The sequence below is a fragment of the Triturus cristatus genome, chromosome 3_1 (assembly GCF_964204655.1).
Source record: "Triturus cristatus chromosome 3_1, aTriCri1.1, whole genome shotgun sequence".
NCBI lineage: Eukaryota > Metazoa > Chordata > Amphibia > Caudata > Salamandridae > Triturus > Triturus cristatus.
In genome coordinates, this window is record NC_140583.1 from 963669125 (window position 1) to 963694918 (window position 25794).

Genomic DNA, 25794 nt, shown 5'->3' on the forward strand with positions numbered 1-25794 from the left:
TCCTCACAAAGAATAGAGTATAAAGAGAGTGGACATGCATTATCGGTTAGTTTTTAATTAGATACCAAATTATAAGATTAACTATGTAAGAATTGCTTAAATGGTCTAATGGAAAAGGATTTGAACCCTATATAAGGCAATAAGCATAATTAGAACATTGGAACGTTGGCAGCTCCATTGAAGACAATGGAGCGCTCCGGGCTAATACTGGCTGGTATAAGCCCGGAGCTCCAACATTCCAATGATTGTCTTTGTTCACAGCTCTGGCTGTGAACAAAGACTTCAGGGAGCCGGAGGGGATTTGAATCCCCTCGCGCTCCCTGAAGGGCTTCGTTTTGTTAGAACATTCTGCCCTCTAGTGGCAGAATGTTCTAATAGCCTTATAGCCCTTCGTAGCAGGGCTATACCGCTGTTAATGTCCCGCTGCTGTTGTTAAAGTCCCTCGCCTTCGGCTCGGGCCTTTAACGCTGCAGCGGGCCATTAACAGCCGGTATAGCCCGCTACGGCGGGCTATAAGGCTATACTATAAATTATCTATACAGCAATTAAAAGTTGTTTATGTCAATATGACCTCTACAAATAACAAGAGTAGATTAAACTATAAGGCACTTAGTTGATATAGACGCTTTGCTATCTCCTACAAATCAATGTGGTTGTTTTTTACTATATTGAATTTAAAATCTGTACAGGATAAAGTATGTGACAATTACTAGTATACATAATGAGCTGTAATATTGCACTGTGATATATAGGATATTTTATTATAAAATTTGAAGGAATGATTTTCCAAAATAAACATTTTTAATTGAATTATCAAACTCTCATATGTAAACAGTCAGTAGAGAGGCCCAGAATACCTATGTTTTGCAATGTCCAGGGAGTCTTGGTGCATATTTGCAAATCAGCTTTCCAAGGTGATCTGAGTTTACCATACTGTGAATCCCTGAAATGCCAAAGCAGAGCCAGAATCTCCTGTCAACAGCACCACTACAAAGAAAAGCCACTTAAGTTTCCCATTCAGAACAAGTTTGCTCTTAAAAGAGAAATCTACTTTTTATGGCAATCGAAAAATGTATAACTATGGCTTATATCTAGTTTACTAGATGGGAATTTAGCCTATTTGGCATGCATGGGTTGTGATGCAATTTTAAAGCATGTTTTCCCTGTTTAGATTTCCATTAACTTCATTGGGTAGAACAGTTTTCTTGTAAAATGCCTGTAATGACTATCCAAACTATGTACATAATATTATAACGATAGTTCTGGGGTCCAATAGGCACCCAGGGATGCCCAGTCTGAGAGTGTTCTTGTGTGGATATAGACAAGCAGGTTTGTCTCCACCACACCGCTGTTATACCAGAGAGACCTCCTGTTACTGACATCTGCTCTGCAAACATACTATCAACCTGTCAGGCCATTATGTTCATACAGGTGGTAGGTCCAATAGAATTAGCTGCTACTTGGTATGGGGCTAAACTGTGGGGCTAAAGATGCCCCTGAAGTACATTAAATTGGAAATCGCTTTTTGTGATAGCGGTTGTGCCTGGGTGCGTGCACACCGATAGAAGCATTAAGACTAGAACTAGGTATATCTAGTGATGCGCTGGCGGGCTATCTAAAACGTATACTTTATTGGCCTAGAATATGGAAAAATTCTGCAGTCCAAATCGATTTAAAATTTTAAAAACTCTTCTGGATACCCTATCATTTAAGAACTCAACAGAACTCGATGGCATGGACCAAAAATAAAAATAGGAATATTCCAAGTCTAATGACTAAATCCAGTTTTAATAACAATTAAAAAGTGGTACAAACAAAATGTCTACCATAAGTTTTTTTTAAGATAGCCATTAAAGGGAAGCTAATTTCATCGCATCTGGAAATCAAATCCTCTAGGGCCTTTAAACCAGCTGGTACCTGATCTAAAGAGGAGCCATTATACAAGATTTAAATAGGAAACCTTACCAGTTTTAACTTTTGTTAAAACATGGTCCTCCTCTGAGGCTTGTTCAGAACACTGCAACTGTGATCTCAAAGCACTTTATGTTGCTCTGTTCAAAATCGCTGAGAAGCAGTTTCTGCGACCCCTCCTTTGGCCATATAACAAATGATCCTGTAGAGCGGCTCTGGATTTGTGTATAAGGAGAGACTTACAAAACATATTCTTTCCGTTTCAGTTTACATTTTGTCTACATGGAAATTAACAAGCGAGACCTCCACTAGTACTCATGCTGACCCAGCGGAAGAAATTAGTTTAAATTAAGTGTGTAATCGAATGAATTGTTTTTAGAACCATGTATTTTTATCTTTTGTTTGGCTTATTATCTAAACCAAAATACATGAATTATTGAATCAAACAGCTTAGAAGCTATTCTGTGAAGTACAACAGGTAGCAGATTTTTATGAGAAATTACATGAGCAGATTTTGGGTCTAGCAACTTTCAACCATTCAGCACAATCCCTCGCCAAGGAACACTCCTGGAAAATAGACATTTCAGTCCCTCAGCAGAGTTCACTAACAGGAACGAGCGGTTGCCCAGCGGTAGCGCCTGAAAAGCAGGATTAAAGCATCTAGACCACAAAACACTAAACCCCGTAAAATAAAAGTGAGACAGAGAGAATGATATAGGGATTCCACACACATCTTAAGCCACAAATATATTTAAACCAAAGGCAAGGCACAACTTCTCACTGCTTGTGGTTAACCTTAATTACATGTCTGTGCACTGTCAATCGGGGGAGGAATGATTCACTACACTGTCTGGAGACCTTTCCATGCCCAGTGCAACCAGTTATTAGGCCTGGGCGGAGTTCATGGAGTTTTACTATATGGAACTCCGCAAAGGGACCAAAAAAACTCAGCCCTGCTATGAAGAGTTCCTTTCGCGGCAGAGTGCATTATGTGGTGTCATTCGCGTTGATTTTTAGCGCCAAGTGTTTGTCCCGTGCTGTAAAATCAGCGCGATCTGCACCATGCGCTGCTTCTTTCTGTCACTCACGTAGATGTTCTACTCGAGCGGCAGCTTCCTCAACGTGAATGGAAGGTTTTTCAAAGTGAGCGGTAGCAAAGATCTGCGACCGCCCGCATTGAGAGATTTCTCCCGGAGGTGGTCTGGAGTATGATTTTCCGTGCTCGCCAACTTAACGTTGGTGAGCGAGGAAAAAATTCAGCTCTGCTGAGTTTTTCAGAACTCTACACTCTACGCGGAGCAGAAAAAAAACTGAGCAAACTCCGCGAGTAGAGCAGAACTTCACACCCAGGCCTACCAGTTATACAGTCCTGCTTAAAATACTTTAAAGCATCAGTTGGTGCTAAATTGCCTTTATTCTGCATGACATATTGCTATCAGTGTGCATGTCCTCCTAAATCTGACAGCATCTCATGCGTGCTCTGAACAAGGTCCCTTCTACAGACTTTTATTCTCTTGAAGCCGCGCCCTAAAAAACTCACCCACTGACTTCCTCTCTTCAAAGTGTTGATGAATACAAACTGTATTATTTTGCAAAAAGCAGATGCTAATGGAAGAATCAAGAAACATATTTCGCTGGTCAAGTTCCCACTATCATAAGCGCAATGTCTCATTCTTTTAACATGGCAGAAAATAGTCACATTTTGCCCCAAAACATCAGGTAAATGTATCTTTCTGGGATAAACACACACATGGATTGTCAAAACTGTATTACCATCACAGAGACTGGATTATGAGAATATACAGCACTTTAATTAATTTCCACATATAGATATATCAAAATTTAACTCCATTGAACCTACAGTGGGCCATATCCTACACTTGCTGATCATCACCTTTCGATCCCTTTCTCTGGTTTCTGTATTGGCTTGGGATGTGCAACTGTACTGATTCATTGACAAGGATGCCCTTTAATTCTAATTTCAAGTTCAATTAAATGTAGTGACTATTTTTTGCTTTTGGTCACTGTGGTGGCACCAGGGGTGAAGACGGCTTTCTTGGTGGTAGGTTTTAGAGCCTACAAGTGTTCTTGGCTAAGCCCCATGAGCCTTGTCTTTCATTGGGAATACAGCAGCGAGAACTGGAAGCACATTGCTGCATAACCTAGGCTTAGAACAACCTTCTGCATACATATGCAAAACATTCCTATTAAAGCTCAAAGACACATTGAGCCCAATATGTGCCATCAACTCATCAGAAAAACCTGCATCTCAAAAGAAGTTATCTACAGTCGCCCATGATTATGTCCCGCCTACCATGACAGGCCGTGTTTACCTTGATGTGGAATTCTAGGTTTTCGTCCATGGAATAGATGTGATCGAAGATGTCATGTGCGATTCTTGGAATGATTCCCATTAGCTGGTGGTTATGCAGCTTCCCCTGAGGAGAGAGAGTGACAAATTGTAAATTCTGAAAGAGGCAATTTATATTCCAGTGCAAAGAAGGCCCTAATAATAAACATCCATACAGTGTTCTCTTGTCTTCAAATTAACCTACCATAAAAGCGAAGGCAAACAAAGTGAACGCATTACTACTCACTGACATCTTCATACAGACAGTTACTTTTAAAGCTAAGCTTCCAAGGGTAATGTTTTAGATTTGGCCAATATGTAAAATTATATATTGCAGTTTTGCGAATGGAACCAGAGGTTCTCGTGTTTTGTTTAGTAAGCCTGTTAAAGCTCGGTGATCATATTTATTTTATTGTTTTGTAGCTTTTTTTAAATTTTTTTTTTTAAAGTATTCATTTTATATTCACACTTTTATTTCACATTTTTTATTTGTTTAATAAGCCTGTTAAAGCTCTGTGATCACATTTGTTTTATTGTTTTGTAGCAGTTTAAAAAAAAAGTATTAATTTTTTAATCACATTTTAATTTCCCATTTTTTATTTCGTTTCGTAAACCTGTTAAAGCTCTGTGATCACATGTGTTTTATTGTTTTGTAGCCTTTTTGGAAATGTTCCTTAATTTTTTATTCACATTTTTATTTTACATTTTTATTCATCTTTTACTGGTCTGCAGACATAGCGTATTACATTTTTAGGAAAAGTGATATGTGAAATTTTATGACTGATACGCATTTGTAAAATTGCGAAGATCGACCCATGTTCGTGTCCTCAAATGTTCACCAATAGGTTGCTGCACCTAGTTACTAGGCTCTAAATCTTAAAATTAATTAAAATGCTGCATTTGCAACCATTTTCAAAAAGTGGGAATAAAATTTTTTTTTAAAACATAAAAGTCCCCCAGCAACAGGGAAATACTGGTTCAGTGCCGCATTTTTTTTTGACCAATTAATATTTTTTAACCTAAACACGATGGACCATTTACAATGACGAAAATAATGAAAAAGTTGCTGAATTATGAATGTTTCATTGTTGCCATGGTAACACTCTGGCAATTCGTAAAAAGAAAAGCATTTGTTCATATAAAAGAAAAATATGAATCCTTCACTAATTAAATTGTATCTAGTCTGATCAAGCACTGCATCTAAACAGGACAGTGTTTGGCTTACATTTTGGAATGTGCCCCTTTTATCATTTTACAGTTGATTTTCATGAGGTGTTTTACAAAGTATTTCATTACAGGGCTGGTCAGACAATCTAAAAAAGCTACATTTTAAAGATTCATTTTTGTTTGTTTAAACCTTTTCAATTAATGGATTTAATACTAAAACACATGAAAGAAATGTGAACATTTAAAGAAATGATACATTGTATATGTATGTTAATTTATCACATTTTAATGCGACGTCGAACACCAGCGCCTACCTACATTTATTTTACATGGAGACAGGAGCGGCTGGTGACATTTTAAAGTGGTGGGCGTAAAATGATTGGTATACTTCACCGTAGCGAGCGAGCCCGAACCTCTATAAGGGGGGTTCGGGGGGGTTCTCCCCCCGAGAAAATTTTGAAAAAAGAGAAGAGAAATGGTGCATTTTCAAGCAAATTTGAGAAAGCAGGAAGGTTAAGAAAGCAATTGTGAAAGTGCAGTTATAACATTAATAAAGAGATGTCATATAACATAGGTAGTTGCTTATTCAGTGTATAACCACAGAGCTTCATAACAGACTTCGAGATACAATGCATTTCTGAGTACCTCACTCACAGATGTTTTTTATTTAACAAACTAAACTGGTTGCAAAGTAGCAGCATTGAAAATTGTTTACTTTTTGTAAATGAAATCAGCACGTCTCTCTCTAAGAGCAGCAAACTTTTCAATAACTTTAGTGTTAAAGTCCGGGATTTTCTGAACTAGCTTGCTCTCTACAGAGAGCATTGCCAAAGCATTGAGTCTTTCCTCAAGCATGGTGTTTCTCAGGAATGTCTTAATCCTCTTTAAGGCTGAAAAACATCGTTCTGCCTCGACTGTTGTCATAGGAGTGGTTATGACAATTTTAAGTAAAGCCACTGTCTCTCCAAGTGACTTTTCCATATTAAGTTTATGAATTAAAGCCAGCAAAGACAAGGCACTTGTGGCCTTCCGGTACACAGACATTGCGTACAGTACAGTCAACTCAGTTCTCAGCTCTTCTTTATTGAGCATAGGATAAGCTCCCACAGCCTCATTCAGAGCACGCTCCGGGAAGGATTCATCATATTTGGCAAACTGTTGACTTTGCAATAATGTGGCACTCACCAAATGTTTTGTGAAAGAAAAACGCTCTTTTGACTGCACAATTACAATGTCACAGATCTCCTTTGCAATTTGGACCATAGTGGTGATGTTTTTCTTGCGGTTTGCGAAAATAGATTTCTCTGGCAGTTTGCGGTCTAAATTGTCAACCCCATCTCTCACTTTGCTTATGCTTTGTACAAAGATAGTAGTATATACTTGCACTTTGACAGTATCTATCGCTCGTGCTTGTAACTGATTGTATAACAGGTCGACAGCTACCATTATATCATGAAATAAAAACAGTAAGAACTGAAACTCTCTGTCTTGTAGTGTTCTACCAAAGCCATGGGCTTCAATCTGACTTTTGTAATCAAACTCATCATTGGCTTCTATGGCTTCAAAACATTTCAGAAGGGGCTGCTCTTGGCTGTCTCAAAATGCCCACCGACATGAAAAAAACTTACTTTTCATAGGATGGCTTTGCTTTCCCAGAAGTAAAGGCCATATTTGAAAAACATGGTAACTTTGGCAAAATAAAAAGAAAATGAAGTCATGCAACAAAAAAGATATTTTCCAAGTGCCGCAGTCTCATACTCTCAGGGAGCTTGACTATTCTATTATTTAAATAATAGGAGTGCACTGCAGCCGCCGCGGAAACTGGAGGCCCTTACCGCACACAATTTTGCAGAGTGCTGTGCAGAGTAGTAGACTAAGTAAAGTTCACACTTCGATTCGACATGAATCGCCAGAAAAGTAGTAGGCCTGTCTCAAAGGTGAGCCGACTCGGCTTACCTTTTAAGTGAAATGAATCATCAGGAACACTTCTGCACGAGGCTCCCAAACTGTTGAGATATGTTGCTTTGTGTTTGATGTTAAAACCTTCGCAGGGTGTTTTTATTGTCCAGTGCGCCTTATTGTTTTTGGCACGTAATGTTTGCTTGCCTGTTTTGGGTTGGCCCTCCGCAATTCGTCCCACTACCTAGGTTGACATTAAGGTTGAGCCCAGATTCTTGTTTAAAAAGTAGGGTAAACACAGGATGCTCATTAGTATCTAAACAGGCGCAGCCCCACGGTTCCACAGCCCGAGGGGCAGAGGGTACACCCCTGAGAGGCCTACTTATAAAGGCGCGTGGTGAGGTTTCGCACGCGCGCCAGAGAGTGACCCTGCGCTCCTTACGTCACTGTGCAGAGTCCTTAAGCACAATCCCTTTGTTAACAAAAACCCACCCAAACCTCTGATTGCATTAAAAAATGTGGTTCTTGTGGTTTCGACATGGAAACAAAATACGCTTCCTAGACATGATAACTACTGTATAAACCCTATAGTAAAAGAAAAATACAGTACATTGCTTTATTGTGGTTCTCAAAATGTAATTAATTAAGAAATCGTTAAACGATCTACTTCATTGGCCTTAGTCTCCTTGATTAGTCATTTGACATCCTCAAAATATGCTACTCACATTCTGTGAGGGCATACCCCTGCATTCTGGGTCATTCATTGGTGCTTAATTTGTAAAAACAAAAAAAATACATAATTGCCAGGGCCCTCGTCCGGAGGCCACTGCAGCTTGCACTACGAACCGAAACCATGGTATACCCCCACAGGTTTATAAGCAACGCTGCGCATGAACACACCCTCTCTCGCAATCATTAAATAATTCCACCATTTAACAATCCAAAATATATGTCTTCAATATTATGATTTTTTGCCTGATAATGGACTTGGTACAACGTTGCGCATGATTTTGAAACAGCCGTCATATAATAGGAACGTCCGTGAATGTCATTTGACAGTTTAATAGTTTTGCGGCCTTTTTCTGTGTTTTGGTCGGCTGGATTTAGTTTTTTTTTTTTTTTTTGCTGCAGTTTTATATAGCGCGAACTCGACTCGAAGTCGGAGCACCGGTTACGTTACACAAGGCTACATATCATACATTCATTCGAAGGGCACAACAAGTCATGCAACAAAAAAATATATTTTCCAAGTGCCGCAATGTCATACTCTCAGCCTCAGGGAGCTTGACTATTCTATTATAGGAGTGCACTGCAGCCGCGGCGGCGGCAACTGGAGGCCCTTACCGCACACAATTTTGCAGAGTGCTGTCGACTCGGACTAAGTAGTTAAGTTAAGTTCACAATCACACACACACGTCTTCGATTCGACATGAATCGCCACTCACCAGAAAAGTAGTAGGCCTGTGGCTGCGCCTGCACCGCACGAGGTCTCGTGGTCACAGCAGCAGTCAGTTTCCTCGTGGCACTGAGTAACGACCACGCGGTGACCGTGACGGAGCCTGCGCAAGCTCCGGTCACGTCACGAATGTATGCCAGCCAATCACAGTGCGGCACAGCGGCAGGGCCACCCCACCCACGCGCGGCACCCAATGCGGCAAATGCCTGCGCTCAGGCTGCGCGGTGTCTCTGCCAATCCAGACGCTGCATTAGCAGTGCCCGGATTGGATTGGCTAGAGCACTGATGACGGCTCGCCCATTTGGAGACCGGGGGCTGCTGCATGAAACAACCCTCGGCTCTGATTTCTCCCCACCCCCCCCCCTCCTCAACTCGCTTCCCTGGTTGAGTGGCTACCTATGGGTAGTGCGCATGTTCGGGATGGTCAGCTCTCAAAATCGAGCATGCGCACTTACCCGCACTGGTATTAGTATTGCAGCACCTGCCAGCTACCTCTGCTGTCACTCAGCCTGGCCCTGCCCCCACCCATCAGCGCCGCGATTGAATCCGCGACCGCGAACACATAATGCGCAGCGCGCAGACTCTCGAGGATTTCTCTTTTTTTGATTGAGTTGACTCTGTGCTCATCATTGTGCTGGCTGGCTGGGTTAGTGGGGCATCGCCCCACCGCCCCAATGGACGCACCGCCACTGCATGGAGAACACAGAAAAAACTCATACTCGAAGTTTTCCAATTGTACCTTTATTGTTCATCTAAAACATGCTCCAGAAGTGCAGAACATATATGAGTATAGAGTTTCTTAAGCCTTCATTTCCTTACAACTGCGGCCAGTTATTTGTGGTGTTCCAAGTGGGTTCTGACGTCAGGAGTGCTTGAGATAACAAAATATCGACATTAGGCACCGGTAACAGACTATTACTATCGAGTAGTGAATATAATGCGACTGCATCCCCTTGATAAGCAGAGTGGCAGGGGATCAGAGGAGCTTGGGGCATCAGGTCGTACTTACTGATCATCTAACAAAGGCACTCCTATGTGCACTGGGCCAAGTGAGCATAAGGCCCTGTGCTCAGTCTGTGGCAATGGTTGCTGGTGATATCTGTAATTGGTGGATCAGAAATACCTGCCCCATTGTGTGGGTGAGTAAATCAAGTAAGACCGGCCTTTAAACAAGAATTGCATAGTCAATAGGTCTGCAATTTGCCACCAGCCTTTTATCAATGCTTGTTTTGCCATAATCTTTGCAAATATTATTGTAGGAAAATCTGCCAGGCGTTCATCAATTAAAAAAGATGAATTGTTAAAAATTCTCAAGGGAACTACTTTGTGTGAGGATGGGCTCCTAGTGAAAGGGCAGAATGATGTAACTGACAATGAAGTTAGGCAATGGATAACAGGGCAATTAATAAAGATGGTTGGATGAAAGCCCCTTTAAGTAAGTATATTATACATATAATTTTTTAAAATCATAAGATCTTGGCTAACATCAGGCCTAAACATGTGGAAAATTGGTGCATTTTACAACACAAATTCATCATAAATTGGCTAACAATACCATTGGTTCAAAGGGTTTTCATTGCATAGCTGAATGCTTGGTATGCTATACAAGCCTAATCCTGTGCAAGACTTTTGGAGTTTCACGCACAACAAAACCTGAGAGGAAAATGGTGGATTTTCCAGCACATTTTGCCCAAAAGCGGTTTTAAAAAGCCATGAGTTGCATAATCAATAAAAAACGTGGGTATGTGACTTGTGGTGAATCATTTTTCAATATGCGTGAAGCACCTTTCTTCAATTCTACCATGTTGGAAAACCACACTCCCACTCTGAAAGGGTGGTGGTGGTCTTCCGGACACACTGTGGTAGCTTGGCTCGAGTGGTCAGGAAACAGGCGCAGTGCTAAGCATACAATATACCCATACAATAACCATGCGTGCATCCGTTCCAAAAACGACTCTACACCGTAAAAATTATGAAAATATTCTTTCTTTATCTTCTTCTCTTAGTTGCTGATTGGAAAAATAAATAGGACAATCACAATATACAAGTTTCAATTAGTGCAGGTCAAATAAATATTGGCTGTTTGATGAAATAAATAGGGGTGATCATAAATAACAGGGCATAAATACAAGTGCAATATATACAGACAATTAAATACTTTGAGGCAATAAATACTGTACCAATAAATATTGTACACCATCAGGTCCTGTGGACCTATAAATATAGTGAAGCAATAAATAGGTAAAAATTCAATAAATACAGTACCCCCAATAAATAATTAAAAGTATACAGCAACACTCATGTAATCAGATGACACTTCAATTCTTAAGGGCTGATTTGGCCCAGGCACAGCTTGTAGGGTTGTGGAAGGCTTGAGGGGGGGCTACTCCCTGGCTGGGACAAGGCTGAGGCCTAAGCTGAGGTAGATCAAAGGGGGGAATACCAGTGCCCTGGCTTTCTCTCTCCACACAACCTCTCTAGGTTAGTCCCAGTTCACCCCAGGCACAGTCAGGTTGGTTTCAGCACCTCCCTAGCCCCTTAGAGCAGTCTCTCAGGTCTCCACAGGGCCTTAGGCGCCCTCTACTCCACTTACTGCCCTTTTTCTGATGTTCCGACGCCGCTGGAGTAGTGTCGACGCCGTGAGGCGGTTCCGGTTCGGTCTCGGCGGCCTCGGCACAATGTCAGTTCTTTGACGACGCCGGTAGGCGGTTCCGGTCCGATGTCGGTGGCCTCGGTTCGATCTCGACCTCCGATTTGACGGCGTCGGGCAGTCTCTTCACGATGTCGACTTCGGGCGGCTCCGGTCCGATGGCGCTCTCGGCTCCGATGACGTCGGCCGGCCTGGCCTCGATGTCGACTTCCGGCGACTCCGGGGTGCGATCCTCACCCCCGACCTCCGGTGCTCCTCCACACAGGTTCCGGGCGACTCCGGAGTGCGATCCTCACTCCCGACCTCCGGTGCTCCTCTACCTCGGTCTCCGACGACTCCGGAGGGCGGACTTCACTCCTCCGATGACGCCGCTCGCTCGACCTCGGTTCACTCCCTCCTCGACCTCTGGTATTCCTCACGACCTCCGTCGGCGCCCTCTCACGACCTCAGGCGGCTCCGGGTACGACGTCTGCTACTTCAGTCAGCGCCGCTTCTCCACCTCGGGCTCCAGGTCTCAGGCTACTCGACGCCGGACTCCAGGGAAACCAGTTTCCAGGTCAGGATCTTGCTGCTTTCTTGGTTCTAAGGCCTGTTCCTGCTGTCCAGGTCCTTAGGATAAGTTTCTTCTGTCTTCTTCCCACACAGGGCTATAGGCTGGGATCCATCAGTAGGGACAAGTATCAAGGGTGGGTTTATGGACCCCACTCCAGGCACAAGTTTCCACCCCTGCTGCTTCACTCCTTCCTCCTTCACTGTTGTGCTCCTCTCTCTTCACCAGTCAGGTGCCAACTGCCAGCTCCAACTGCCAACACTCTGTCTTAACCTCCCAACATTCTAAACCGCCTCCAACGGTCACAGGGTTCTGGAATCTCCTGGAATGTTCTGGAAGGTGCTGGTAGGTTCCAGTGGATGCTGGTGATGTCACAGGTGGCCACCATTTTGTGCTCCAGGCCCTGAGACAGAAGTTTCAGGGGTAGATAAAATGGCTCCCTGAATCTGCAGCAACACGAAAAAGTCTGGTGGTTCCCAAAAAGGAAAAATTCAAACAGGGTTTGAGGCAAAAGTGGGACAACATAAATAATGATGAGGAGGGACCACCCAAAGGGCTGACAGGTCTAACACGCGTCCCCCCCAGCTGAAAGTGGGGAGAGCTACCCAACCCCTTGGGAGTTCTCGTCACTAAGGCGGAAATACCTTGAGAGACCGTCTGCATTGGCGTGGTCCACTCCAGGCCGATGTTCCACCTGAAAGTCCATCCCCTGTAGGGAAATAGACCACCTCAACAACTTGGGATTCTCCCCCTTCATCTGCATCAGCCAACGAAGGGGTCTGTGGTCGGTCTGAACCAGGAAGTGCGAGCCAAACAGGTATGGCCGCAACTTCTTCAGAGCCCATACCACTGCAAAGGCTTCACGCTCTATTGCACTCCACTTCTGTTCCCTGGGAAGTAGTCTCCGGGATAGGAAGACCACGGGTTGATCCAGACCCTCTTCGTTGAGTTGCGATAACACTGCCCCAATGCCATGTTCTGATGCATCTGTCTGGACAATGAACTTCTTGGAAAAGTCTGGGGCCCTTAAGACCGGGGCCTCGCACATGGCTTTCTTCAATCTCTCAAAGGCTTGCTGACAAGCCTCCGTCCAGACTACCCGTCGAGGTTGTTTCTTGGACGTGAGCTCCGTGAGGGGGGCTACGATGGTACCGTACCCCTTCACGAAGCGGCGGTAATATCCCGTGAGGCCCAAAAATGCTCGGACCTCAGTCTGTGTCTTGGGGGGTTCCCAGGCCATGATGGCCTCGATCTTCGCCTGGAGGGGTTGCACCGTTCCCCTACCCACCAAGTGTCCAAGGTACACTACCGACCCCTGCCCGATCTGGCACTTGCTGGCCTTGATCGTCAATCCAGCTTGTCTCAGGGCCTGGAGAACAGCTTGCAAGTGACGCAAGTGATCCTCCCAGCTGTTACTGAAGACGGCTATGTCATCCAGATAAGCAGCAGAGAAACTCTCCATCCCGGTGAAGATCTGGTTTACCAGGCGCTGAAACGTGGCAGGTGCGTTCTTGAGCCCAAAGGGCATCACACAGAACTGGTAGTGGCCATTGGGCGTGGAGAAGGCTGACCTTTCCCTTGCTCCATCAGTCAAAGAGATCTGCCAGTACCCCGAAGTAAGGTCAAAGGTACTTAGATATTGGGCAGCTCCCAGCCGGTCAATTAATTCATCCGCCCTAGGGATCGGATGAGCATCAGTTTTTGTCACTGAATTCAGTCCCCGGTAGTCCACACAGAACCTCAGTTCTGGTTGGGCACCCGGTGGTGCAGCTTTTGGTACTAACACCACCGGACTGGACCAGGGGCTGCTAGAAGGTTCAATCACTCCTAGCTCCAGCATCTTAGTGACCTCACTATGAATGCTGGCCTTCACCTTGTCTGACATCCGGTAGATCTTGGACTTCACAGGTGGGCTGTCTCCTGTGTCCACGTCATGGACGCACAGGTGAGTCCTACCCGGGACAAGGGAGAACAACGAAGAGTACTGCCCCAGGACCTGGCGACAGTCCTCCTGCTGTTCAGGAGTTAGAGATGGGGAGAGAATCACTCCCTCCACCGACCCATCCTTTTCTTGAGACGCAAACAGATCAGGGAGAGGCTCGCTTTCCACGTCCTCTCCTCCGTCAGTCACCATCATCAAGATGACTTCGGGCCTCTCGTGGTGGGGTTTGAGGCGGTTGGCATGCAGCACCCGCAGGGGCTGACGAGGGGTCTTCAGGTCCACCAAGTAGGTAGCCTTACCCTTCTTCTCCAACACCTCAAAGGGTCCTGACCAGCGATCCTGAAGGGCACTAAGCTCTCCTGGTTCGATCACCCACACCTTCTGGCCAGGCTCCAACTCCACCGGGTGAGCGTTGTGGTCATACCACGCCTTCATCACTGCTTGGCTGGCTTCCAAGTTGTCAGAAGCTTGCTTCCACAACTTAGCCATTTGGCTCCGGAAGGCCAGCATGTAGCTCACCACATCCTGGGGGAGCTTTCTGGGAGTTCTTTCCCATCCGTCTCTCACCAGGTTAAGAGGTCCACGTACAGGGTGCCCATACAGAAGCTCGAAGGGGCTGAAGCCCACTCCCTTCTGTGGCACTTCCCTGTAAGAAAAGAGTAAACAGGGTAGGAGGACGTCCCATTTCCTCCGCAGGCTTTCAGGCAGACTTCTGATCATGCCTTTTAAGGTTTTGTTAAACCTCTCCACCAGACCATTGGTCTGGGGGTGGTAAGGAGTTGTGAACCGGTAGGTCACTCCACACTCCTTCCACATTGCCCGCATATATGCTGACATGAAGTTGGTCCCCCTGTCGGACACAACTTCCTTGGGAAAACCCACTCGGGTAAAGATTCCCATCAGGGCCCTAGCCACAACAGGTGCTGTTATGGTCCTCAGAGGTATTGCCTCTGGGTACCGTGTGGCATGATCCACCAGAACCAGGATAAACCTGTGACCAGCTGTAGTTGGTGGATCTAATGGACCCACAATGTCGATGCCCACCCTTTCAAAGGGGGTGCTAACGACAGGAAGTGGTTCCAGGGGAGCTTTCAGCTTCACCCCTGTTTTCCCACTGGCTTGGCAAGACACACATGTCCGGCAGTAGGTATCGGACGTCACTTTCATCTGAGGCCAATAAAAGTGTGGGACAAGACGGGCGAAGGTCTTGTCTTGCCCCAGGTGTCCTGCCAATGGTATCTCGTGAGCCAACTCCAAAAGGAAGGCTCGATAACGTTGAGGAACTACCAAGGCTCGTGACGATCCATGTAGGGGTGCCTTGGGTTCACTGTAGAGGAGGCCATCCTCCCAGTAAACACTGTAGTTCCCTTCAACGTTCCCTGCTGCCTGGGCTTCGGCCTGTCGCCTCAGCCCCTCAAGGGTAGGGCACTCCCTCTGGCCCTGGCAGAATTCCTCCCTGGACGGCCCTCCCTCCACGTGCCACTCGGCCGGGATGGGTAAGTCCTCCAGGTTGGTAACGTCCCCCTCCGCAGACTCCTGGCCCACCACCTCCGGTGGCCTATCCGTCCTACGGGGTGGAGACGCCGAGGCAGGCTCCTCCTGTCCTCGGTTCTTCCCTTGACTGGCAGCTGGCTGGGCCTTTGTTCCAGGCTCCAGCCGGAATGAACTCCCTCTTCGGGTAGTCTCGGACCTTGTGCTAACACAGGCCCAGTCAGGTGTACCCAGCATCTCGGTGTGAGTCCGGTATTCCACCTCCTTCCAAGCGTTGTGCTCTATGTCATTGCCCAGCAGACAATCGACTGGCACGGCAGGGCTTACGGCAACTCGAAGTGAACCTGCAACCCCCCCCCATTCAAAGGGAACCTCGGCCACGGGATAGTGACCTGTTCTGCCGTCAGCCATCGCGGCTGGGTGGAGTACATCGGGAATTACCTGCTCTGGAGACACCAGCTGGCTACGCACCATAGTCATACTGGCTCCTGTGTCTCTCAGAGCCTCCCCTCTTTGGCCGTTGATGGTGATCCACTGCCCATACTTTGCGGTATTTGCGGGCACCTGGATCTTAGGAACCATCTCCCGTTCTCCCAGGGACACTAGAGTGACACCCGCCCACTCCCTTCCCTTAGTTAAGGGTATCTCCTCCCCGAGCACTACACTAGCTACTCCGGGGGGCTTTCCTCCAGTGGGAGGGGGTGATCGTTTCTGACACTTCGGATCTCCTTTATAGTGTCCAACGCCACCGCACTCGTAGCAATGGACAACCCTTGGCTGCTGACTCTGGCCAGGATTAGGGTTTCTGGGTGGGTTAGCCTTAGAGGTGAATCCTGTTCCCTTCCCTTGGAAGTTATTTTGGGGGCCTTTGGAGAACTCCTTTTTCTTTTCCCCTCCCTCTTTCTTCTGGGGGGCGCCCTGTCCGGCCTTTTGAGTATCCCCTCCAGTCCCCCTTGTGGACACCCGGGTACTAGCCCAAATGTCCGCCTCCTCAGCAAGCTTCCGGGGACTGGTCAGCTTGCTATCCACCAGGTGTTGCCGCAGTTCAGGGAAACATTTCTCGAGTAGGTGTTCCTTCAGTACTAGGTCAAACAGCTCCTCGTAGTTCCTTACTTCACTGCCCTGAATCCAACCTTCCAGTGCCTTCTTTGCATAGTCCAGGAAGTCCACCCAATTCTGTGTGCCCAGTTTGTGACTACCCCTGAACTTCTGTCTGTACTTTTCAGGTGTTAGTCCAAACTTTCTGATGAGCGCCAGTTTCATGGTGGGGTAGTGGGTCTGCTCATCCTCTTCGAGGGCCAATAAAGCATCCCGACCAGCTGGAGGCATGTACCTATACAATCCTCCTCCCCAATACTTCACTGGAACCCCATGGGCCCTCAACGAGACCTCATAGGCTGCTAGCCACTTGGCGATGTCGTCACCCGCCCCATAGCTAGCTACTATGTCCTTTGGCAGGTAAGGTTTGGATTCCCTGGTGATTTCTTGGTCTTTGCTGCCACCATTAGGAACAGTTGGTGCCCCAATTCTTAAGATCTGAAGCTCTATCTCTTTCAGTCTTATCTCATGAGCCATCTTCTGTTTCTCCGTCTCATGAGCCATCCTCTGTTCCTCCTTCTCCTTCTCCAGCTTTGCTAAATCCCATGTGAGCTGTCTTTTCTCTCTCCGATCTGCTAACTCCACGCTGGATAAGCCCCCACTAGAGACAGTGCTGCCCTTCCTAGAAAGTGTCCTGGGCCCTGCTGACAGGTTCCCCACCTCAGGTTGGTACATCTCAGCCCCCTCGGGGTCAGGCTCTCCATCCCTGTCTTCCTCCTCAGCCTTGCTTTCTCGGCGTGCCTCCCCCCAAGCCCTTAAGCTGGTTTGGAGTGCACCCTTCTTTGCTCCTAGGGGACAGTACACCCCCTCCCGCTGGCAAAACTCCCTGAGTTGGGCCACAGTGTACGTTTCTAGATTTTCTAGTACAAACTCCATCTTGCCCACTCAGGTTAGAGGACAGGTTTTGTGCAGTAACAATGCAGGGGGGTACCTTTAATAATACCTCCTCCCACCACCAGAGTAAATTTGGAAAAAAAACAAAAACCCACAATTAGGAAGGCCGCTTTGAGAAAACTCCCGGTGTAGGCCTATGGACTACCCACAGTTATTGTGGAGTATACGTAGGCACAGCTCAATCCCACCACTGAACACCAATTTATGTTGGAAAACCACACTCCCACTCTGAAAGGGTGGTGGTGGTCTTCCGGACACACTGTGGTAGCTTGGCTCGAGTGGTCAGGAAACAGGCGCAGTGCTAAGCATACAATATACCCATACAATAACCATGCGTGCATCCGTTCCAAAAACGACTCTACACCGTAAAAATTATGAAAATATTCTTTCTTTATCTTCTTCTCTTAGTTGCTGATTGGAAAAATAAATAGGACAATCACAATATACAAGTTTCAATTAGTGCAGGTCAAATAAATATTGGCTGTTTGATGAAATAAATAGGGGTGATCATAAATAACAGGGCATAAATACAAGTGCAATATATACAGACAATTAAATACTTTGAGGCAATAAATACTGTACCAATAAATATTGTACACCATCAGGTCCTGTGGACCTATAAATATAGTGAAGCAATAAATAGGTAAAAAATTCAATAAATACAGTACCCCCAATAAATAATTAAAAGTATACAGCAACACTCATGTAATCAGATGACACTTCAATTCTTAAGGGCTGATTTGGCCCAGGCACAGCTTGTAGGGTTGTGGAAGGCTTGAGGGGGGGCTACTCCCTGGCTGGGACAAGGCTGAGGCCTAAGCTGAGGTAGATCAAAGGGGGGAATACCAGTGCCCTGGCTTTCTCTCTCCACACAACCTCTCTAGGTTAGTCCCAGTTCACCCCAGGCACAGTCAGGTTGGTTTCAGCACCTCCCTAGCCCCTTAGAGCAGTCTCTCAGGTCTCCACAGGGCCTTAGGCGCCCTCTACTCCACTTACTGCCCTTTTTCTGATGTTCCGACGCCGCTGGAGTCGTGTCGACGCCGTGAGGCGGTTCCGGTTCGGTCTCTGCGGCCTCGGCACAATGTCAGTTCTTTGACGACGCCGGTAGGCGGTTCCGGTCCGATGTCGGTGGCCTCGGTTCGATCTCGACCTCCGATTCGACGGCGTCGGGCAGTCTCTTCACGATGTCGACTTCGGGCGGCTCCGGTCCGATGGCGCTCTCGGCTCCGATGACGTCGGCCGGCCTGGCCTCGATGTCGACTTCCGGCGACTCCGGGGTGCGATCCTCACCCCCGACCTCCGGTGCTCCTCCACACAGGTTCCGGGCGACTCCGGAGTGCGATCCTCACTCCCGACCTCCGGTGCTCCTCTACCTCGGTCTCCGACGACTCCGGAGGGCGGACTTCACTCCTCCGATGACGCCGCTCGCTCGACCTCGGTTCACTCCCTCCTCGACCTCTGGTATTCCTCACGACCTCCGTCGGCGCCCTCTCACGACCTCAGGCGGCTCCGGGTACGACGTCTGCTACTTCAGTCAGCGCCGCTTCTCCACCTCGGGCTCCAGGTCTCAGGCTACTCGACGCCGGACTCCAGGGAAACCAGTTTCCAGGTCAGGATCTTGCTGCTTTCTTGGTTCTAAGGCCTGTTCCTGCTGTCCAGGTCCTTAGGATAAGTTTCTTCTGTCTTCTTCCCACACAGGGCTATAGGCTGGGATCCATCAGTAGGGACAAGTATCAAGGGTGGGTTTATGGACCCCACTCCAGGCACAAGTTTCCACCCCTGCTGCTTCACTCCTTCCTCCTTCACTGTTGTGCTCCTCTCTCTTCACCAGTCAGGTGCCAACTGCCAGCTCCAACTGCCAACACTCTGTCTTAACCTCCCAACATTCTAAACCGCCTCCAACGGTCACAGGGTTCTGGAATCTCCTGGAATGTTCTGGAAGGTGCTGGTAGGTTCCAGTGGATGCTGGTGATGTCACAGGTGGCCACCATTTTGTGCTCCAGGCCCTCAGACAGAAGTTTCAGGGGTAGATAAAATGGCTCCCTGAATCTGCAGCAACACGAAAAAGTCTGGTGGTTCCCAAAAAGGAAAAATTCAAACAGGGTTTGAGGCAAAAGTGGGACAACATAAATAATGATGAGGAGGGACCACCCAAAGGGCTGACAGGTCTAACATACCACAACTCAAAATCCCAGTCCATATTACTTAGATGACACTAATCGTACAGGCACAGATATTGAATCTACACCTCAACTTAAGACACCTTATTGTTCGGACAAAATGCATATTATGTGGTTTACATTTACAGGCTAAGGCCACAGAGAACAACAGTGATGATTAAATAAAAAGGCTCATCAGTATAGGTAAGTGTTTCTATGCAAGTAATAAAATAAGGGTCACAGCAGCAAGTACCCAGTTGCACCAAATAAATATTTCAGCTGGTGTCCCACCCGGTCAAGATACATTATCACTCAAATATCAGCTCAAGTATATTTTAGAAATGTTATTATTCATCCCAAAATATCAGCGTGTCAGTTTCTGAAGATACACACCTTTTACTGACAAATAAAAGTTTTTTTTTATTTGAAGTAAAACTCAGTTCCTCTCGTCACTCCAAACATAGCGTATAAAATACTGACAAACACTGCTGTTGTTCCGAAGCATCAGCTTTTAATTTTTAGTAAATACTGTTTAGACTACAAACATCAGTGTGTTATTTTCTTCAAGGACTCGCATGTGCAACTGTTCCTCGTGAACAGATTATGCCTCATAGGCAGTGCTTAATTTGTGACAGGGGCAGCAGGTAGTCAGTATTGAAACATTGTGGGAATCAGGACTTACTTTTTAACATTTGACTTTGACCCAGATTAAGAGAGAGGATAAGTCAGAAAGAAGGAGGAATAAAATATGAGGGAAAGTGACAAAGGGAGAAGAAGGGATATAAACTGGAAGTGAAGGGTGTTGGACGAAAGACGTGGAAGGTGGAATCAAAATTAGGCAGCGCTGGTATCGGTAAACCTGGGGTTCGGCAGGGCAGCAGCCGAGCTCCTAGGAACAGCTTTGGGCTCCCGGCACTTTATTTTAAACAAATTGGGCATTGCTAACAGACCGTCACTTGGGAGGGTCACTGTTCCTGAGTTGAAAGTGAGAAAAAGGAATGAGTCGTTTATAGAAGGATGGGAAGGAGTAGGTGAGACTTTCACTTGATGCCCTCACACACCCTGAAGGACGCCATGCTTTATCATAGGGCAGTACTCCTTGTCGGGCCAGCGCTGCAATGCCCTATGGGTCCCCATAAGGGTCACTTTGTCGGAGATCTTTTTAGTGATCTAGCCGTTAGGTGTGTGCGGGTCTGTGTGCAGTGTTACGTGAAGGGTGAATGCTCAAAGGTGACTAGAGGGAATCTTAGGTAGACTACTTTAATGAAATTGATCCCTCTGTCATCGTTTAAAAGACCAAAAGATTGTGTGCTGCTCGAGGGTAATTCTGACCCTCAGTAGCTAGACAAGTGCAGTGTTAGTTTAAAAGGTGGATGGGGTAGATATGTTTCGCGCTATAGTATGGTCTCAGGAGGAGCTCCTTCGCGCTTCTTCAGGACCAAAGGATAGTGAATTTAGTGTTATACAGTGGACTAGTTGAACGCTGTAGTGCCACTCGATGGACCCGAATAGTGGTCCTATCTAAAATGACAAAAAGAGAAAGGGAAAAGAACATATAGATATGATTGCTAACAGGCCCACATTCCAGAGAGGGCCAGCATTAATTTCCTTAGCAACTCCATTATCCCAACAATGTCCAAAATATATCATGGGTAGAATTCATTATTCCACAACCTCAATTATGCAAGGAATGGACAATCTAATGCCAAGGAAGCCCAACATATGCCAAAAGAGCCTACTATTAAGGCAAAGGGGATAACCATCATTCTAAGGATGCCTTCGATATGACAATAATGACCAGCCAGGAGTCAGCACCATTATCAAAAGGATGCTTACAATATGCCAAGGATGAACCCCTTGTTGGTAAAGGCGGCAACTATTATGTTATGAATGGTCACGATACGACAACAATTGCCCCAGCATGCCATTATTGAACACTACAAAGCAATGGAATATCAGAACATGCACCAAGGACGGTCACAATGATGACAGGGCCCTCGTGCCAGAAGTGGGCCGTATCTAATAGCAGAGATGACCCATGTATGACGGGCAGGACACTGGGTGCAATGGATGGCTTGAGACACTGGGCGTGGATGCCAGCCAAGGAGGACACAGTCTGGAAAGGGGCACTTTGACAGGTACTCCACGCTAGGCAGGCCCATGAATACACACCACACAGACACGCCCTTACACAAAGGTGCACGTTTGGGCATTTCTTGTTTACTTGCATTACCCTCCGCTCCTGCTTAGAGCCTGCTTTCACTCGTCAGTTGATTGGCTCCCAGACTTTTGCTCTGGTTTCAGCAGTACTTGCAGCCTCATCTGGCATTCTGTTCAGACCCCCATGGTCCCACAGGCAGTGTGTCCGACAGCGCCTCGAGTTGCAGAGGAAGCACTGCTATTTACACTGAGCATGTGTGCACACGTCCAGGCCACTAGCGTGCTGGCCTTCGGGCACTTGTACTTTGGCTGTGTGGTTTTAGTCCCATCTTTTAACAAAGCTTATAGTGCAACCATCCTCCAAAAAGTGGAAACTAGTCATGTTTAGTTAAATACGCAGCTCAGCAAACTAGTACATTTTTAACAAGGAATTTGATTTCTGCGTGCTGAAGGTATGCAGGGCCACCTTTTACAGCACGCAGATGGCGCCTCTGAATTAGGGGTGGAAATTGTGGTTGGGCGCCAAAACGAGCCGTTGTCACTGATGTGGGGCCGCAGCTAAGGGATCGGATGTCTACATATGTGCCGCAGGGGTTCTTCCACTGCTGTCACTGTGTTTGGGCTTTTGCTTCTTCACACAAACTTTACTTCCGCTGTATCAGCCTCCAATAGAAAAGGATTTTGCAGCTGGCACCTACTTAGGTATAACAGAGAAGATGTCCTTCACATTTTCTCTGGCGTTATCAATGTGCCTCTGTCTCACTGCGATTGGTTTTGGAATAAAAATAGGACATCCTGTCTAGTGCCGTCCTCTGCCCTGTGGTTCAACTCCCATGACTGAGCCCTGCCACTATCATAAACTAATCAATAAATAATTGTATGTAAAAAGAGATCTGCAATCACAACGTGTCACAAATAAAATGAAAAGTAGAGATCGGTCTAACGGCCAGAGCTATCGACTTTGGAACTTGGAGAACCAGGTTCGAGTCCCAGCGTTGACTCAATATCCAGTGAGCCTGGGCAAATCACTTAATCGCCCCTTTCTTAAAAAAGAAGAAAAAAAAAGTGTAAGGTAATAATGCTCATGAAAAGCGCTCTCACGTCCTTGGGATCAGTATGCGCTATATAAATCTGTAAAAAGAGAGAACCCAGTAAGACGATAAGGTTTCTTAGTGGTAGACTGACTGCGTCTTCCGATGATTAATGGATTAAATCGCCGGTTTGAATTCAGAAGGCTCAGGTGCCTGTCTTTCCTTCCAATCACTACCAGGAAGTGAGAACCTTTTACTAATGATATACGGATTAAAATACTCCCAATGGTATGTAAATAGACTGTAGGTCACCTCTACGCGCCAGGATCTCATGATGGTGCTAAGCTTACAGGCCCAGGTCTGCATATGGTTACTTAACGCATTGATGACTTGCAATATTCATATATCATGTGGTGGAGGTGTCCCATCATGGACGTTATTTAGGGGTCAAAGCTGCGACCCCTGGCACGGTTTATACGACACCTGTCATCAGAGGTGGCAACATCAGTGCCAAGAACACAGGATAATCTGCATTCCTTATTTGCTGACCGTCTTTCATTATACTAATAGTGAATCATGTTCTATTATTCACTTTTATTGTGATAAAAATGGAGCACACTTAGCTGGAATGGGGACTTTGGTGGCAGCTGTGGTAAGTAAAAATGGTTTAGATGTAAGATGTTTGCGTGTTCATGGGTGAGAGTTAGTTTAAGTGAGAGACAGCATGTGCGAGCAAGTGTGTCTGTATGTGTAAATATGGATGTGTGAGTGAATGAGTGAGAGTCAGTGACAGGTAGAGAGTGAGATTGTGTGAGATCCTGGCCCAGATTTACTGTTCTCTGACCAAAGTCATGGATAACAAGCATTTGCAATGCAATAGGACTCACATTTACGCGAGGCCTATTGCATTGCAAATGGGAGGGAGGGTGGGGGGACTTACGGACAACAGGAGGGCAGGGGGGAGAAGGCACGGACAACAGGAGTGTAGGGGGAGGGGGAGAAGGCACGGACAATGGGAGTGCGGGCGGGGGGAGTGGGGAGAAGGGGGCGGGAATGCACGGACAACCGGAGTGCGGGCGGGAGCGAGAAGGCAGTAGGAGATCCTCATTAAAGTAAATAGTGCTCACAGTCTAAATAACACGTAGCGTAGCGTGTAACACTCAAAGTAAAGGGGCCATTAACCAAGGGAGGATACAAATAATGACATGGCCGTAATAAGGAGGGACTAACAAGCCTCTAAACCAATCCCAAGGCAGCATTTACGTAGGACAAAGACACAAGCCAATGTAAAATACAGGCGGGGGAGTGGGTGGGCTTCCCTCATATAGTAAACTATCACAGATGATCCACAGAGCAGCACCTGCACGCTGGCTAAGGGCTAGACCTAAAAATGGGAGAGAGATTTTTTTTTTGCCATATCCACCAAGATATGGTGCATTTTTCTCTGCCCATGTACTGCTGCACTTCTAGTAGCCATGTTCCAACTCACACACCCTGGTGCAAGGTTGTGTGCATTCGCTGAAGGATAGGTTTTTTGTCGTTTTTTTTTTTTACTAGGAGGGGCCGCTTCAATTACAAAAACTATGCTTCAAGGCTTTTTCTAATTAGTGCTGTAAAAAAGGCAGCACATGGGCAAAGTTGGAAAAACAAGGAGGACTGAAAAGACTTCTTCTCATTACACCTGCCTCAAGGAGGCATAAGAATGTGGTGCAAACTACTGTCTCTCAATGTTTGTAGATAGGGATTGGCATGGAAACCCATGGTTGGTTGCATCGGAATGCCCATGGAACACCCCCTTGATACAAAATAAAGCGAAGCAATGCTTAGTTACTTTGGGATACTACCCAACGCAAATCCGGAGTTGCATTGGATAGTAAATCCCACCCGAACACTTTGCGTCATAAAAATTGACATAACCCCATTACAAAGCGTTTAGAAACCTGGGCCCGGGTGTCATTAAGTATGAGTGAGTAAGAAAGGGTGAAATTAAAAGTGAATGCAAGTGACTGGATGAGAATGAATAAGAATGAGTGTAAGGGGTGAAGAAGAGTTTGAGAGAGAATGAATGCGTGCGAGTGAAAAGGTGAGGTGCTGCTTTTGAATATTTTTTGAGCCGTGGCAACTGAAGGTAAATATGGTCTTTTAAAGACACCCAGGGCAAAATACTGATGCGATGCTGTCATACTTGCATCTTAACATGACAGACACCTATGACAACATCCTGGCACTGGCAAACTGGGGGTATTTCTTGGCATCAGGGGCACCAGTGGTAAATTATAGTACTATCACACTAGAGGTAAATCATGGCATATAGTGCACCTGTGCAAAACTAAAAATACAGCATACTTGAGGAAATACTTTGGTATACGGACAACAGTGGGAGAATGCTGGTACTAACACAAAGGACGCAATTATTTGAATAAAAGTGAACAACCTGGCATACAGGAGCGTGGCAACCATGACAAAATGTTTTCCTTGATTTATTAAGGTCATTTTTGACACAAGGGTCACCTAAGGTATATAGCATAAATTGACAAATTCTGGCGCTGGCATTTTTTATGCAATTTGTGAGACAATGGATGATTTGATATAATGGAATAATTTCTGATAAAATTGAATTATTTCTGATTTAATTGAAAATAATGTCACATATGAATATAGAGGCATCTGTGACAAAATGCGAGCCCTGGCACAATGGAGGTAATGTTTATCCTGTGGGAGCACCCATACCACATTTTGGGGAAAAATGGGGACAACTCCAGGGGAACGTCCGGTATCTTTGACTTGGCACGTCATGTTTGAATACGTAATGAGTGCTTATGGCATTTTAGCAAATTAATGTGACAATGCACAATTTCACCTCATTGTTTGTCAAATATTCCAAGGGAGAAACCCACTAAAAGAGATCCATCTTACTTGCTTATACTACAATTCATGGCAAGTATTATGCCCTAGAACTATCACAAATCTAGTCAGCATCATAAATTAGGTGGCATCTAAAATAGACATTTGTATGTGTTATGTTATTATTCTAAT

General features: G+C 45.9%; 1 protein-coding gene across 1 annotated transcript in view; it reads right to left on the minus strand.

Annotated features, from left to right (window-relative positions):
• Window positions 1–25794, minus strand: part of KIF5C (kinesin family member 5C) — a 532213-nt gene that overhangs the window by 304101 nt on the left and 202318 nt on the right. The window contains exon 4 of the mRNA XM_085645609.1: window positions 4245–4349. Within this exon, the coding sequence (XP_085501735.1) occupies window positions 4245–4349 (105 nt within the window). The remainder of the gene's footprint in view (window positions 1–4244; window positions 4350–25794) is intronic.